The sequence below is a fragment of the Cryptotermes secundus genome, unplaced genomic scaffold (genome assembly GCF_002891405.2).
Source record: "Cryptotermes secundus unplaced genomic scaffold, Csec_1.0 scaffold79, whole genome shotgun sequence".
Lineage (NCBI taxonomy): Eukaryota > Metazoa > Arthropoda > Insecta > Blattodea > Kalotermitidae > Cryptotermes > Cryptotermes secundus.
The window spans coordinates 3,246,347-3,262,489 of record NW_019741974.1 but is presented as its reverse complement, the minus strand read 5'-3'; the positions used below and the strand labels follow the sequence as shown (position 1 = coordinate 3,262,489).

The following is a 16,143-nucleotide window of genomic DNA, read 5'->3' as shown; positions in this document are numbered from 1 at the left end:
ATTCGAGCCCAAGACCCCAGTGTTCGAGCGGGCGAAAATTGTTCATGCACTAAGCCAAATGGCCATTGTGATTAGTTAGTTTTCATTTGTTCTTACTTCTTTACTCTTCTAGAAGAAAATGAAAAGCAGTGTGTCGCATTTAGAAATATTATTTCCATTTTCTATGAATATTTGTTAGACAGTATTGTCCACGATATGAGGGTTTTTCTAGTATTTCGGAATTTCGTACTTAATGTGACTTTTCAACAAAAGAAATCAACAAATACCACACACACACACAAAATAGTGTACTTTAGTTTTCAGTCGCGGATTAGCTATTCTTTTATAAGGAAAATTAAAGAATACTTTGAAAACGTGGCCTCATTTAAATGCCTCTGAATAGTACCAATATGGGGGGAACATATGCAGAGACACTGCACGTACTTTCTCATACACGACTGATTTTGAACGCGTTGCCTTCGAAACGAAATTGAGTGTTCAGTGATCATTGCTAGAGGCTGACTATACGTTCTAGAACATGTAAGCGTTGCATAAAAATTGTTGAATTATTTCATATAAGCGCGAAGAATCTTGAGACTTTTGCTATTCTGAAATACATATTAAAGAAATATCTGTAACTTCTAATCAGATTACTATAATCATTGTCTAATTATTTGTGGCCACTGCGCCTGCAGACGAAAACAATTCAATCAATAAATTATAAAGGTAACAGCGATTATATACTGCATTAACAATTATGCAACTTATTAAGTTTGTGCTTAAACTCATTTAGTATTTATTAGATCTTCCCGAAACTTATGAGATATAACCTCAAAATTGAATTCGTTTTATAATTGTAAGTAGCCACAAAATGGAAGCGCTTCATGCTGGATCCGTAAACAGGGTTATATTTATAATTTAAGTAAAAAAAAAAGAAAGAAAAGAAAAGGTATCCCTAAAACAGCCGTGGAGACCCATAGGGTTGTGAGATGTAGAGGTTCTCACATTTTCTAGACAATTGGCTCATAGATGGCGGCAAAGTTGTCAGCCCTACGCTCCGGCAGCATTTTATCCCCAAGAATATCCCTGGTACTCATTTCTGTTGGAGGCTGAGTCGACCCCAGGGCCATAGTGGGGTCGGATGGATTAGGTCAGTTGAAAAAAATCCAATGACCTCATCGGGACTTGAACCCGCGACCTTCCAGCTTGTAGCATAGTGCCTCAACCAACTACGCTACCGCGTGCCCCATATTTATATATCTGCATAGAAAAAAAATCGCTTCCGTAACCTAAACATTTATTGTTTATTACAATAAATTCAAAAGATGAATTAAAATGTCATTGTCATGCAATTACTCTAGGCTACCCTACACATACGAGTAATATTGATTACAATGTTTTACCGATCTCACCTCTAAGGACTCTTCATTACGTGGAGTTAGCGCCACATCTACCTCATATGTGCGCACGGCAGCTGTTTCAGTAATATTTGAGTTAGGGATGCTGGTACAAACGTGGGCACGATTTATTTTCGTAATAATGTAGGAAGAGTCATGTATGTATAGGGATTTGTTCGAAAGTTACAGAAGAGAAAATACACAAACATCAGAACGCCACACACATACAGTCATGCAAAAATTATGTTAGCACAAGCCTACATTCCTTTGAGTAAAAAAAATTCAGCTACTCACTATGCTTCGGTTACATGCAAAATACACAGAGATTGTAATCAGAGAGAAAGAAGCGCAAGTGGGAAATACCGAACTGCTGCTGTAAAAGCGAGAACGCATAATGAATTTAGATTCCATCATGGCCACAAACAATATTCTGGAGAAAACTTCTTTCATTAATAAGTTATACAATATTTTTGTTCCAGCTCTGTGTCCTGGTTCTTGCCATTGACGGTACAGTGATCAAAGGTGATGGGTCATCGGAAAAGATAACTCAGAAACGAGGACTTGATGGTTTAGGATACGGCTCAGGGCATGGAAGCATTGACCATGGACACGGAGGAATCAGCTACAGTTCCATCAGCCACGGTTCAAGTGCAACTGGACATGGAAGCCTCATTAGCTCCGTCGGTTATGGCCAAGGAGGAACTGGGCATGGAAGTCTTGTTAGCTCCTTGGGTAACGTTAACAAAGGATTCGAGCTCTCTTCAGGACACGGTTATGGAGGTTTCGGTGACGCCGGTCTTGGTGGCGGTGCCAGTTTCGGGGGAGGTGCTGGAGCTCAGGTGCAAGTGAACACCATAACCCAACAAGTTCCATTCCCCGTGCCACAGCCAGTACCGGTCACCATCAACAGACCCGTCCCTGTGCCCGTCCCTGCTCCATACCCTGTCACTGTCCCCCGCCCTGTCCCTGTACACATACCCCAACCGGTCCCTGTTACCGTAGTGAGGCCCGTCCCTGTCACCGTCAACAGACCCGTCCCTGTGCCCGTACCTCAGCCGGTCCCTGTTCCTGTACCTCAACCATACACCGTGCCTGTCCCTCAGGCCGTACCCGTGCAAGTGCCTCAGCCTGTGGCTGTCCCTGTACCTCATCCGGTGACTGTGGAAGTACCTCAGCCTGTGCACTTACCGTCCGGTAACGCCGAGACTGTGGGATTCGGCCCTGGTTTTGGTGCACTGGGACACGGGCATGGAGGAACTGGAGGGCTTGGGCACATATCGGCTGGGTTCTACGGGAAGAACTAAATTTTGAAGCGGCACTGAAACATTTCAGCACTGGCATTACATTCCTTATTATTAATAATGATATACACTACGGTGATTCATAATATATAGTGGATTGATATTATTTTTTACTTTCGTATGCATTTTAAATAAAACGATTCCGAGTTTCGTATAAAATGTTATTTGTATCCTTCGCCCTTTGTATTATCCCCCAAATTCCCTGTCATCTCTTGCCACAGTCCCAAAGGAAAGTAAATTTCTTATAATGGCGAGTTAATAAGGCAGTTGAGAAACCTGGTCTGGCACCCATACAGTTCTTAAAGGAGTATATTGTAGCTACAATTGCAACAACTACAACTACTACCACCAGCACCACCACCACCACTACTACTACCGCTACTACTAATACTACCACCACCACAATCACTGTTACTACTACCACCAGCACCAGCGCTACCGCTACTACTACTACCACCACAATCACTGCTGCTGCTACTACCACCATCACCATCACCATCACTACCGCTACTACTACTACCACCACAACCACACCCACTACTACTACTGCTACTACATGTACGAGTACGAGTACTTTGATTTATTTTCAAGCAACTCGGTGAGTTAGTTCTGTTATGTGAATTAACAGGAATTTCTTCAACAGACGTCATGAAGAAATATATAGTGGAAATGACTGTGGTCGCAACAGTCCATGATGAATTCTGGCCTCGTGTTTTACAGGTTAGATAGTCTGTAAGACACCTTGGTCGGGTGACCAGCCAGCCGCAAGGCCGCTGCCTACACAGGACAACAAAAACATAATAAACACAAATAACCATGCTTCGAGTGGGATTCGAATCCACGATCACAGTGTTTGAGCAGGCGAAAGCAGTTCATACCTCAGACCGCGTGGCCATTGTGATCAGCAAAGAGACCTTTCCTTGTACTTTTTTGTAAGTTCGTTGCCTGAGCTGGAAGTAAAAGATTAGTAGGAATTGACGTTTAACTGTTCACATTTACTGTATCTCCGAAACTAATAAATGGATGTATATTGGTTCACAGTAACTGAGAAGGAAGTAACAGGAGGCTGATTAAGCCGTGGGTCCCGTGTCGTAGCTTTACGGCACGTAAAAGAACCTCATATCTCCTAAGGAGGTCACTGAGCCAAATTCAAGGGCGTTTCTCGCCCAACAAGTAGTCTCTAACACCTCTGATAGATTGGGGAAGCATTACAGATACCGACAAGCTAGTGGAGGCCGAACTCGCTGGCTGGGCGGGACTGATGGTAAGCACCAATACCGGTAGGATATAGAGGCTGGTAGAAATCATAGAGGGAAGCACAATGGACCACTACAGGTCTAAGTGCATGGGGAAACCCACCCTCTCTAATAACTAACTAACTAACTAACTAACTAACAGGAGGCTGAGGCCGCGCCATAGCTCAAGCGGTTCAGTGATTCAGTGATTCAGTATTGAGGGGGTGGGTTTCCCCATGCACCGTGACTGATAGTCTATTGTACATCCCCCTTTTAATTTCTACCGTCTCCATCCCCTACCGATACTGGTGCTTGTTATCAGCCCCTTTCTGCCAGCAAGGTTTCTACCCTCTACTTGGCAGTGGTATCTAATAATTAGTCCCTTTCTGTCAGCGAGGTCGTCCCTCCTCTGGCAGTGGTACCTAATACTTCCCCATCTATCGGAGGCATTGGAAACTATTTGGGCTGGAAACTTTTTGGCCTGATTTAGCTCAGAGGCCTCCTAGAGGCATGAGGTCCTTTTACGTGCCGTAAATCTACGACACGGGACCCACGGCTTGAAGTCCCTCCCGGAGGACTTGTTCCCTGAATTTTTCCGCCCTTAAAAATCCCACGACCTCCGCCGGGTTTGAACCCGCGTACCTTGAGTCATGAGGTGGGAACGTTACCCTTAAGCTCAAGCGGTTAGTCGCTGGCTTCCCACCGCGGCGGCCCGGGTTCGAGGCCGGGTCTGGTCAAGTGGGATTTGTGGTGGACAAAGTGGCGCTGGGGCAGGTTTTCTCCGAGTACTTGAGTTTCCCTTGCTAATGAGCAATGAGAGCAATATTAAAATGAACCCTTCAGAGATAAGTTGGGAGCCGTGGGCTAGATTCATTTAGTTCATGAAAGGGTTCAGTGTTTCTGTAAATGTAGTAATAAACCTTCGCATTTCATAAATGACGAGAAGTTTCTTGATGAGACTAGCGACCACTAGCTTCTCAAGGAGGATACGGTTCGTGGATATAGTTTATGTCGTTCTTGCAACTCAATTCGATCTATGTAAGAGCAGCTCTTCCTAAAGCAATTTTGCTCTTCTTTCCATAATATTGTGGAGTAGACCTGTTGCTAAGATGTGACTCTGTAAACATCGGCCGTTGCTAGGTAATGCCCTCACGCAACAATAGAGAAAGTGTCACGATAAGCGACGCGTACAGTCGTTGTATGTACAGCCGCAGTTTACGCGTGCGCCTTGATGTTACGCAATAATAGAAGAGGTGAGGCAGGCAGTGCTTTCTGTAGTTACGTTTCGAAGCTATGTGACTCGACCGACCTATTCTGTTGAGCGAGCTCTACTCGTAACTTACTGAAATTAATACATTCCTTGAAATTGAGAAAGACCTGTCGAATTGGTAGCATTCCAAATGAATGCCTCAGGCACCTTCCAAAGCGACCATTGGTTCACCTGACTCATTTATTCAATCACTGCCTTCGGCTGTATCATTTTCCAAGTCCTTGGAAGGATGCAGAAGTAGTAACTTCACCTAAACCCGGTAAAGACCCGAAATTCTCTCAAAATTTACGTTCGATTAGCCTCCTGTCCACAACAAGAAAACTATTCGAAAAAAAAATCTACAAATACTCCAACAGCACATTGGAGAGGCCTGCTCAACGCAAGCTAATTTGGTTTCCGTGCACGTCACAGCACGACACTGCAATGTATGAACCTGGCCGACTATGTTACGCTGATTTCAACAACAAAATGTTTACGGCCGCAGTGTTCTTGGATATCGAAAGAGCCTTTGATAAAGCATGGCACTGTGGCTTGCTGCATAAGTTATGGAATTTTCGAACAGTTTGACCAAGCTTATTGGGTCCTTTCTTTCACAACATAAATTCAGAGTTTCGGTGGAAGGCGAAATGTCTACGTCAAGAGAAATTCAACAGGAGTACCACAAGGTTCTGTCTTACCCCCAACTCTGTTTAACTTGTACATAAGTTATGTTCCCCCCCCACCCATTCTCCAAACATATGTTGTTCGCCTAACCCTTTTTGCAGACGACACCTGTCTGTATGCGACAGATCGCAAAGAGGGTTTTATTGTCAGAAAACTCCAGCGCGGTCCCAGCTCAATGGAGATCTGGTGTGAGCGCTGGAATAAAAAAATTAATGAAGATAAGACTCAAGGGGTCTACTTCTCTCGTCTCTCGTAGTCGTCGACAGCCTGAGTCTTCTCTTACGCTAAATGGACGAAATATTCCATTTCTAAATAGTGAAAAATATTTAGGTGTAATCTTTATAAGAGAGTTACGTGGACAGTGCACATAGAAATGATCGAAACCAAGGCCTTCAGAACATTCGTTAGAGTATATTCCCTATTCAAAAGTGGGCGATTGAGCGCTAACATTAAATTCACCCTCCACAAAGCTCTCACTAGATCTGCAATGATTTATGCTAGTCCCGCCTGGGAATCTGCTGAAGTTACCCCTCTAATGAAATTGCAGCGCCTGCGAAACAAGGTTCTCCGCAGCGTTGGCAATTTTACAAGGCGCAAACCGGTTAGCGATTTTCACGTGGCGTTCAGAATCCTCTACGTGTATGACTACATAACAAAATTATGCAGGCAACAAACAGAAGTCATACAAAATCATGATAATGAGAATATTCGCAACATCGGACAAGGCGATGCCTGAAATAGAAAGTATAAAAGGCTTAAACTTGGTGGCGGTCAAGCATACGGCCGTTCAAGTGACTAGACTAACAAGGTAACCTGTGTCATTGTGTATGCCAGAGGCGTGAGTTTGTTGTGACAGTATGCTGTGTAGCTCTAGTCATTCCTGTTAATCTAACCTCAGCATAGGCTGAGCCATAGCTCAAGCGGTTAGTCGCTGGCTTCCCACCGCGGCGGACCGGGTTCGATCCCGGGGTCTGGTCAAGTGGGATTTGTGGTGGACAAAGTGAAGCTGGAGTGGGTTTTCTCCGAGTACTTCAGTTTCCCCTACCAATCTGCATTCCGCCAAATTCTCCATCATCATAATCACCCGGGGGAGGCTACAATAGGCCAATCAGTGGCCGCCGTGCCGAGTGAACCCAGTTGGACACTACGCCCTACTAAGAGAATTAAAAAAATTAACTTGCGATTAACGTCTTTAGGTTCTTGGGCTCAGACACACACCACATATAGAATCTAGTTCTTGTGAAGCAGGGTGTATTTAATAAATGTATTTCCACGTTAAAGTAGCCTGTCTTTGGAATGTCACATGCATGAAATTGTAATATATTTTAGGCCTAAATCTACCATAATACAAACTCATTTATTTATTTTAAAATAAACTAAAATGAAAACATATCACAACGATATCTAGTGTACACTTCAGAATATTTTAACCATAACCTTCACAGAAAATACAAGAATTGAAAATATGCCGCGTCTTCCATGTAGGGAGAAACTTCTACATGCCACAAATGTAAGTTTATCGTAAAGTTAAGTTGAAACATGTAAATTCTCGTTTTGTACTCACAACAAGAAAATAGCAAAATATCGCATCAAAAATATAAGTAAACTCCTGTTTTCTTCACCGAAAATATAACGTAAGACACGTCTGAAAGTGTGTATCGTATTCAGCTACTGGACACCCTGCGCCTCCTTCTTGAAAAAGAAAGAACACCAGACATCCATCTAAAGAGAGCTCACCAAGAGGAGAGATTCTTATGTTTACTGTTATTATGATTTATTGGAAGAAGGAGGATAGTTGATCATTTAAATAGAAAAATAGAGTGATATTTTGTCAGGGATTCCCTCTCCAGGAGGAACACTTTTGTACGTGTTATTTTACCTGTTACGCGCTGTTTGGGAGGAGTAATACAATATATAAGATATGCGATATACAGGGTGTAAATGAAATATGTGGACAAATTTTGGGCATGAGTTCCACATACCAGAACAAAAAAAAAACTCCGTGGTTTTAGTCCGCAAGCGAACTATACCGACTGAGCGACCGCCATTTGTCGATGAAGTTAGTGCCAACTTTAGCGGATAGGGGGTGTCGCGTGGTCAGCGCAACAAATCCCCACGGCCGTTAATTTCGGTTTTCTAGACCGGAGCCGCTATTTTCTTGAAATAGCTGCTCAGTTTTCATCATGAGGCTGAGTGGACCCCGTTCCAGACCCACTACTTCTCAGAAAAGAAAAAATTGGTAGCGCCGAGAATCGAACCCGGACATCTGGATCTGTAACCAGGAACTCTAACTTTAACTCTAAAAAATAATCCATAAAAACATGTGTCCGAAAATATTTAGTTTGTGAGTTACAGCTGAAGGAATAGTGCACATGCGCGATGGTGCTCCGGCATATTTTAGCCGTGCTGAGAGAGATGTTCTCAGTAAAAGCCATTATGACCGACGGGTAGTTAGCGGAGGGACACTGCGTGGCCTCCACGCTTGCCAAATTTGAATCCTCTGGATCGTTACCTATGAGGACATCTAAAACCCTTTTGTCTGCAGCTCCTGTTGACAGCGAAGCAGTTCACCATCGCATTGCGCATGCCTATCAGGCTATCCGCGACTACCCTGACGTTATTGAACAGATAATGAAACGTGTCGAGACGTGCATTGAATCTCATGGAGAACATTTTGTGCACTTCTTATAAATGTACTCTTTCAGCCATAATTCGCGAATCAAATGTCTCCGGACAGATGTTGGTACGGACAGTATTTTCTTCTTTGGTATGTGGAACTCGTACTAGAATTTTATCAACGCCTTTCAGCTACATCCTGTATGTAGTCTACGGGATGTGCCCGTGAACAGAAATCTGCACTGTAATTTCAGGAACTGTTTTTATTGTACCTGGTGGGTACTTACATCTAGCATTTGCATATTCATAGGCTCACACACTCGTCGCTTCAGTAATCTGCAGAACACAATTCATGTAGGGCAGGCCGTATAAAGAAAATTACTCTAAAGCACTAAAATTATCTGTATTGAAATTTCCTACAAATATATCTCTAGATAGAGTTTAACACTACTCACAACTACTTGAACACAAATAAGTTAAAAAAATAAATATGTAATCATAAAAAATAAAAAAAAAATAAAGTTGTTCCTGTGCTTAACTAATTAAGCACGACGCCATTAAGGTATATAGGGGAGAGGATGTATAGATCCACATTTTCTTGACCTCAGTGCTAGATAGAGGTGAGTGGTCAGCTTCACGTCCCGGCAGCTTTACCCCCGGAGAAAGAGCCCCCGTACCCATTGGATAGGTTTGGTTGACCCCAGAGCTGGTCTGGACAACATGGAGAAGAGAAAAATTTTGACATTACCGGGACTCGAACCCTAGCCCGTAGCCTATCTATATCACGCCATATTCCAGAGCAAGCTTGTTTCGATACTATTTTCCAGTGGTTATTACAGGAAATAAAGAAGTTCGCATGCCGGTTCCCGTAATGATAGCAATGCTCTCCCAGTGGGGATAGTGGTTGGGGCAAACACTCATATACGCTCAACCCCCCCCCCATTAGGCAAAATTAATGATTTTTTTCAGGGTTGGTTCTCCAAGACAAATTTATCTGTCGTACAAACTTTTACACAGCCCGAAATAAGGGAAAACGAGGTGGAGCGGATGGACGGACAGACTGACAGACGGGCACATGGCTAATATATACGTATATGAGTGGCAGTCAAATGAAAATGGGTCAGAAGCCAAAACATATTAAAGAACATTTCTTACTTCAAAAGTAATCTCCAAACCTGTTAATACATTTATCCTACTGGGAGATAAGACGGTCAATCCCATCCTTGAAAAAGCTTGTGGGCNTCGAGAAATTCGACAAGCAAAGGGCCCTTGCAGTCGAAGAACGTCATCACTTTACCGGAACTTGTGTGTACGGCTTTGGATTTCTTCGGTGGGGGAGAATTCACGTGTTTCCACTGTTGGCTCTGCCATTTGCTCTTGGGTTCAAAATGGTGGCACCAAGTTTCGTTCCCAGTGGCAATACGGGACAGAAAAGCATACTCTTCCCCATGGTATCGTTGCAAGTGACCCAGTGATGCAGCCATTCACTGAGTCTTCTGTTCCTCCGTTAGTTGATGCGGAACCCACTGCGAGCAGATTATTCCCATCAAAAGACTAATTTCTTCCACAGTGATCCGTCGGTTTGCCCGGATATGACCATCCAACGCAACAATAACATCAGGAGTGATGACACGGAGCCTGTCCTGGGAGAGCACCATCTTGCAGTGACACACGTCCCTCTCGGAATCTCTTATGCCACGCCAGCACACACGAACGTGGCCTGCTGTGTTCGCCGTAAATAACAGACATGCGACGATGAATTTCTCGTCCTCCTTCAGCAGTCAAAAAGCGCATTACACTTCGCTGTTCTTCTTTACCCGCCTCCATTACTGATGCTGGACGACCACACGTAGCGCTAACCTTACTTACAGCACAATAAACAAACGACTAGGGTGCAAGGGTACGTTGACATTGTGCTTTCCCGAGTCCCCAGCAGATGTTCGTACCGTAAGCAAATTCTAGTTTTACCAACTTGCGCGCCGTGTGAGTTATGCGTGGTGACCAATTTTCATTTGACTGCCCCGTATGGGGCACGCAGTAGCGTAGTTGGTTGAGGCACTATGCGACAAGCCGGAAGGTCGCGGGTTCAAGTCCCGATGAGGTCATTGGATTTTTTCAATTGACCTAATCCTTACAGCCACACTATGGCCCTGGGGTCGACTCAACCTCTAACAGAAATGAGTACCAGGAATATTCTTGGAATATTCTTGGGGGTAAATTGCGGCCGGCGCATAAGGCTGACAACAATGTGGGAACCTCGACATCTTACAACCCTATGGGCCTCCATGGCCTGTTACAGGGATACCTTTACTTTTTTTTTTTACTTTTTTATATATAGGTTGTCACGTATTCGGGGTTCCGTGACGAATAATAATGGGTTCTGTACTGGATGATTGGATTTATTAATAATTCTTTTACAATCAACTCGTACTTACAAAGAATACAGTGTTAGTGCTGGTTTACACAATTTACAGACCACCGTTACACACGTACTAGGATTCTCAATCTTCACTGACTGACTGTCTCAGACGACAGAGTAACGTGTTAAGAAATGGTACACAGGGCATCGGTTTTGGAAGGGTTCTTTGGAACAGGATGATTAAATTAAAATTATTCCAAAAGAAATATATTTTGACATGTAGACCAGCTGCCAGGCACCGACCGCGAAATAAGCAGCTATACAACAGCTGCTGCTAGGCAATGGCTCTCTAAACAACGGCCGTTGCTAGGTAATGGACGTAACTTTTCGTAACACGCAACAACTGAGTAAGCGGAAAGCGGCGTTATATATCCCTGCGATAGTTACTTGACGCAACAATAGAAGAACTGTTGGGATAGTTGATTTCTGTGTGGTCCGTGCAGAAGTGTTTTAAGCAGAACAAGTCTAGAATTCTGTTAGCTGTGAGACAGTTTGCGGCCAGTAAGGACGTGAACACGGAAGCTGAGGAAGCTACGACTTTGTAAGCCGTTGCCAGGCGACAACCGGCGAAGATACAGCAGAATGAGAAGAATTAGTGAGTGCTATAGTGTGTGTGAATTAGCGATAGAACTATAGTTATTCGTAGTTACGAGTACGTTCTGTAAGTGTTCAATAAATCCGACTTCTATAGACACTCACACACGTCAAGATATGATGGCATGTTGTGGTTTAAACTGGCTCAGGATGGGGGCCAATGGTGGACGCTTCTGAACATGGAAATGAACTTTCAAATTTGAAATGCCGAGTAATGTTATCTAAAACTAAGAGTGTATCATCATCACAAAAAATCTGCTCCATGCTGTCAGAATATCGGTTGATTAATGATAAGACTTATGTGTTTTGAAAAAAAACAATCCGAATTCCACCCACCACAAATCCCACATCGACTGTCTTGAATATGATATTTTCAGGCCCAATAGAGAACAAAACACGGATCGAAATGTACAGTTCGTAATGAATGTATTAAAAGAGGAACACGTAACACAGAAAAGGTTATAATGCGGAATATGATAGCAGTGAAAGCTACGCGTGCCGCTCATGCATGTCTCAATGAAGTATATAAAACTCCAACTGGAATGAGTGCATTACCATTCTTCTCCGTTCGATGCAACGAAACACAAAACAAGCATGAAGATGCTCCTCCTGGTAAGTACTGTGACGTCGCAATTACGCTTGCAGTGAGTCTTAAGGCTCCCACACACCAGAGAAACATATTGAAGAAGTAAAAATACATAATATCTCCCTTAATTAGGTCCAGAGAGGCCTCCGTAGTCTAGAGGTAACGTTCCCACCTCATGACTCGTAGTACGCGGGTTCAAATACCCGGCGGAGGTCGTCGAATTTTTAAGGGCGGAAAAATTCAGGGAACAAGTCCTCCGGGAGGGACTTTAAGCCGTGGATCCCGTGTCGTAGCTTTACGGCAAGTAAAAGAACCTCATATCTCCAAAGGATGTCACTGAGCCAAATTCAGGACGTTTCCCGCCCAACAGCAATCTCTAATACCTCTGGTGGATTTATAGATTCATATCAGCTAGCAGAGCCGGTCTCGCTGGCTGGGCGGGACTGATGGTAAGCACCAGTACCGGTAGGATATAGAGACTGGTAGAATATCATAGAGGGAAGCACAATGGACCAAGACAGGTCTATGTGCACGGGGAACCCACCCTCTCCAATAACTAACTAACTAATTAGGTCCAGTAGATCATCAAAGCATTCAATTGGCATCCGAAAGTAAATATAGAATCGTTCTTCGTGTTGCCGCAGTTGCCGATATAAAGTATGAAATTCTCCTTCATGTTCACGAAGCAGATTAAGGTCGTGAATCCACGTTTTCTTACGCTTCTTTCTGAAAAATATATTAATTGTGATGTTAATATTTGTAATAACTTCTCAAATTTCTCCAATTGTACACAATACGAGTAAAAGGAATAATTACCTTGCTTGCTGCTGCTCGTCATCAACTACCGCTGCCAAACTTAACGCTTCTCCCAGACGAGATAATCGATACATCGTTTACGATGTTGTGCTTACGCGATTTTTCAAACTGATCGCTGCCACCGCGTTGTTGGTGTGAGAAGACTTATCGCCACCGCCGCCGCCATCGCTCTGGTGTGTGGGAGCTTTCAAGGCGGGTTTACACTGGGGCAACTAAAAGCAACCTAGTTGCCATCCCAGGGCGACTATGTTTGCCGTCCAATTTATCAAGCAGCATGCGGCTAGGAGCAACCGTTGCCACATGTGACCGACCTCATTTACACAGAGAGCGACTGGTTGTTTCAATTTTTACGTCCTCGTCCGTTGAAAGTCCTCTTCTTGGTGCGCCATCCTCAAGAAGGAAACTCAATGAAGGGAAGTGGGCCCCACATTTGTCGGATCCGCTCTTATTTCTGTATCTGTGGAAGGTCGTTCTGAGATTTGTAACCTTTTCTTTCGCTTCTTTCACCGAACATCCAAACTTCGTGGCTCATTCCTCCAATAGCTTGAACTTCTTCCGATTGTCTTTATAATTGGGTTCCCGCAAATCCCACAGAATGCTCTTTTCGCGGTATTCTTCGATAAGACACTTGGCTTTATCCGTGTCCCAACTCATCACGCAGCATGCGAGTAGGCAACTGAACTCTTGTGGCCTGGAGCAACTAGAGGACGTGGGACGCAAGCCGCATGCGCTTGCGCTACCCACTACCTGCAAGTGAGTACTTGCAGCATGCGATCGCGCCGCGTGCGAATAAGTAACTGAACCCACTAGCGATGGATAAACTTGCGGCCCGCAGCAACTAGAGGACGCGGGACGCGGGACGCGGGACGCAAGTCGCATGTGGTTGCACTACCCACTACCTGCAAGTGAGCAACTTGCAGCATGCGATCGCGCTGAATCCGGCGCGGTTGCCAATAGTTGCCTTAGTGTAAATCCGCCTTTACACAGAACGCCCATCTTAGCAACTCTAGTCAATATTCGAAGACAGAGAAAGCTGATGCATTATGCTACAAGCCGGAAGGTCACTAGATCAAATCCCGATAAGGTCACTGCATGTTCAATTCACCTGATTCTTCAAGCCGCACTATGGCCCTGAGTTGGACTCAGCGTCTAACAGAAGTGAGTACCAGGAATTTTTCTGCTGAGTAAAAGGGCTTCCGGCGCGTAATGCTAACAAAAATTACCGCCATTTGTGAGCTGATTATCTAGAAGACGTGGGAGTCTCGACCTCTCACACCCTATGGGCCTCCACGGCCTGTTACAGGGATAGCTTTACCTATTTTTTACAGAGTGCACGAAGTGTACGCATGTGCGAGAAATAATGTAATTTCTTAAGTACATTCCTCCAAATATGTTATACATTTCATTTGATGTGCGTCTTCTTTCGGTACCGAAATCATACACGCAACAGCAGTAAAAAAAAAGTAAAGCTATCCCTGTACCAGGCCGTGAAGGCCCATAGGCTTGTGAGACGTTGAGGGTCCCACATTATCTAGACAATAGGCTCAAAGATGACCGAATTAAATACAACAGAAAATGTCATGAATTAATCACTGCAAAAAGATATTATTTTCATACATTGCGTTTTAGTACAATTTTCTCGTAAAGAACAACGACCCATCTAAAAAATTATTAAGCAACTCCCAGTAGTGTATTACTGCTTTCAATTTCATAACTTCATTTCTAATTCCAGCAACTTTTTGAGATCTGTGTCTTGGCTCTCGCCGTTGGGGGCATTGTGGTCAAGGACGAAACACCGCTGAGAAAGAACACAGAGAAAGGTGGAAGAGAAGGGTTCGGTTTTGGGACTATCAGCCACAAGCACGGAGGCCTCAGCTACAGTTCCATCAGCCGCGGATCAAGTTCAACTGGACATGGAAGCCTCATTAGCTCCGTGGGTTATGGCCACGGAGGAATTGGGCACGGAAATTTCATTAGTTCCGTGGGGCATGGGTATGCTGGAGTCGCTTCTAGTGTTGGACCCCGAGGATTCGAGCTCTCTTCAGGACACGGTTATGGAGGTTTCGGTCACGCCGGTCTTGGTGGAGGTGCCAGTTTCGGGGGAAGTGCTGGAGCCCAGTTGCAAGTGAACACCATAACCCAACAAGTTCCATTCCCGGTGCCACAGCCAGTACCGGTCACCATCAACAGACCCGTCCCTGTGCCCGTCCCTGCTCCATACCCTGTCACTGTCCCCCGCCCTGTCCCTGTACACATACCCCAACCGGTCCCTGTTACCGTGGTGAGGCCCGTCCCTGTCACCGTCAGCAGACCCCTCCCTGTGCCCGTACCTCAGCCGGTCCCTGTTCCTGTACCTCAACCATACACCGTGCCTGTCCCTCAGGCCGTACCCGTGCAAGTGCCTCAGCCTGTGGCTGTCCCTGTGCCTCATCCGGTTACTGTGGAAGTACCCCAGCCTGTGCAATTACCGTCCGGTAACGCCGAGACCGTGGGATTCGGCCGTGGTTTTGGTGCACTGGGACACGGGTATGGGGGAGCTGGAGGGCTTGGGCACATCTCGGCTGGGCTCTACGGGAAGCACTGAACACCACTAGGTGGACTTCTTGAGTTGTATTATGTTTTGAAAACTGAATGGCACCGGCAAAAAATCTGTATCATTACTCTGGACATGTACACTTGCTACCAACATAAATAAAGCTACTTAACTTTTCTTTTGGTGTTATATTTTGTACTCCTTACGCACAAAAAACTGTAAAAAATAGACAAATATTCTATACGCTGTGTCTGTCCGTCCACGTGTTTAATTTCCAAACATACTACCTAGATATCAAATGCCGGCCACGCCATATCTCAAGCGGTTGGTCGCTAGTTTCCCATCGCGGCTGCCCGGGTTCGATCCCGGGTCTGGTCAAGTGGGATTTGTGGTGGACAAAGTGGAGCTGGGGCAGGTTTTCCCCGAGTACTTCGGTTTCCCCTGCCAATCTTCATTCCACCAATTGCTCCACAATCACCCTTACCTATCATCTGGGGCTGGTACAATAGGCCAGAAGTGGCCGCAGTACAAGGCACTTAGTCCCACCCCACTAGCAATAAAAAAAAGCAAAATTTAAGGTGGGAGGTGAACGGTGCTGGTTTAATAATTTATCTAATATTATCATCAGTAGTGAACCTTATTTACATAGAAGTATAAATTTTCTATGGTCTATGCAATATTGCAATCTGCGAGCGAAGAAGTGTAAACACTGTGTGGGTATTACGTTGAACCAA

At 44.6% G+C, this 16,143-nt stretch overlaps 2 protein-coding genes across 2 annotated transcripts in view; one reads left to right on the top strand and one right to left on the bottom strand.

The window, feature by feature from the left end:
• Nucleotides 1-16,143, bottom strand: part of LOC111872784 (mitochondrial ribonuclease P catalytic subunit) — a 516,563-nt gene that overhangs the window by 475,450 nt on the left and 24,970 nt on the right. The window lies entirely within an intron of this gene.
• On the top strand, nt 12,069-15,460 carry LOC111872802 (WAS/WASL-interacting protein family member 3-like). Its single transcript, XM_023866991.1, has 2 exons — nt 12,069-12,086; nt 14,609-15,460. Exons 1-2 carry the CDS (start codon nt 12,069-12,071, stop codon nt 15,458-15,460), a joined length of 870 nt encoding a protein of 289 aa, XP_023722759.1.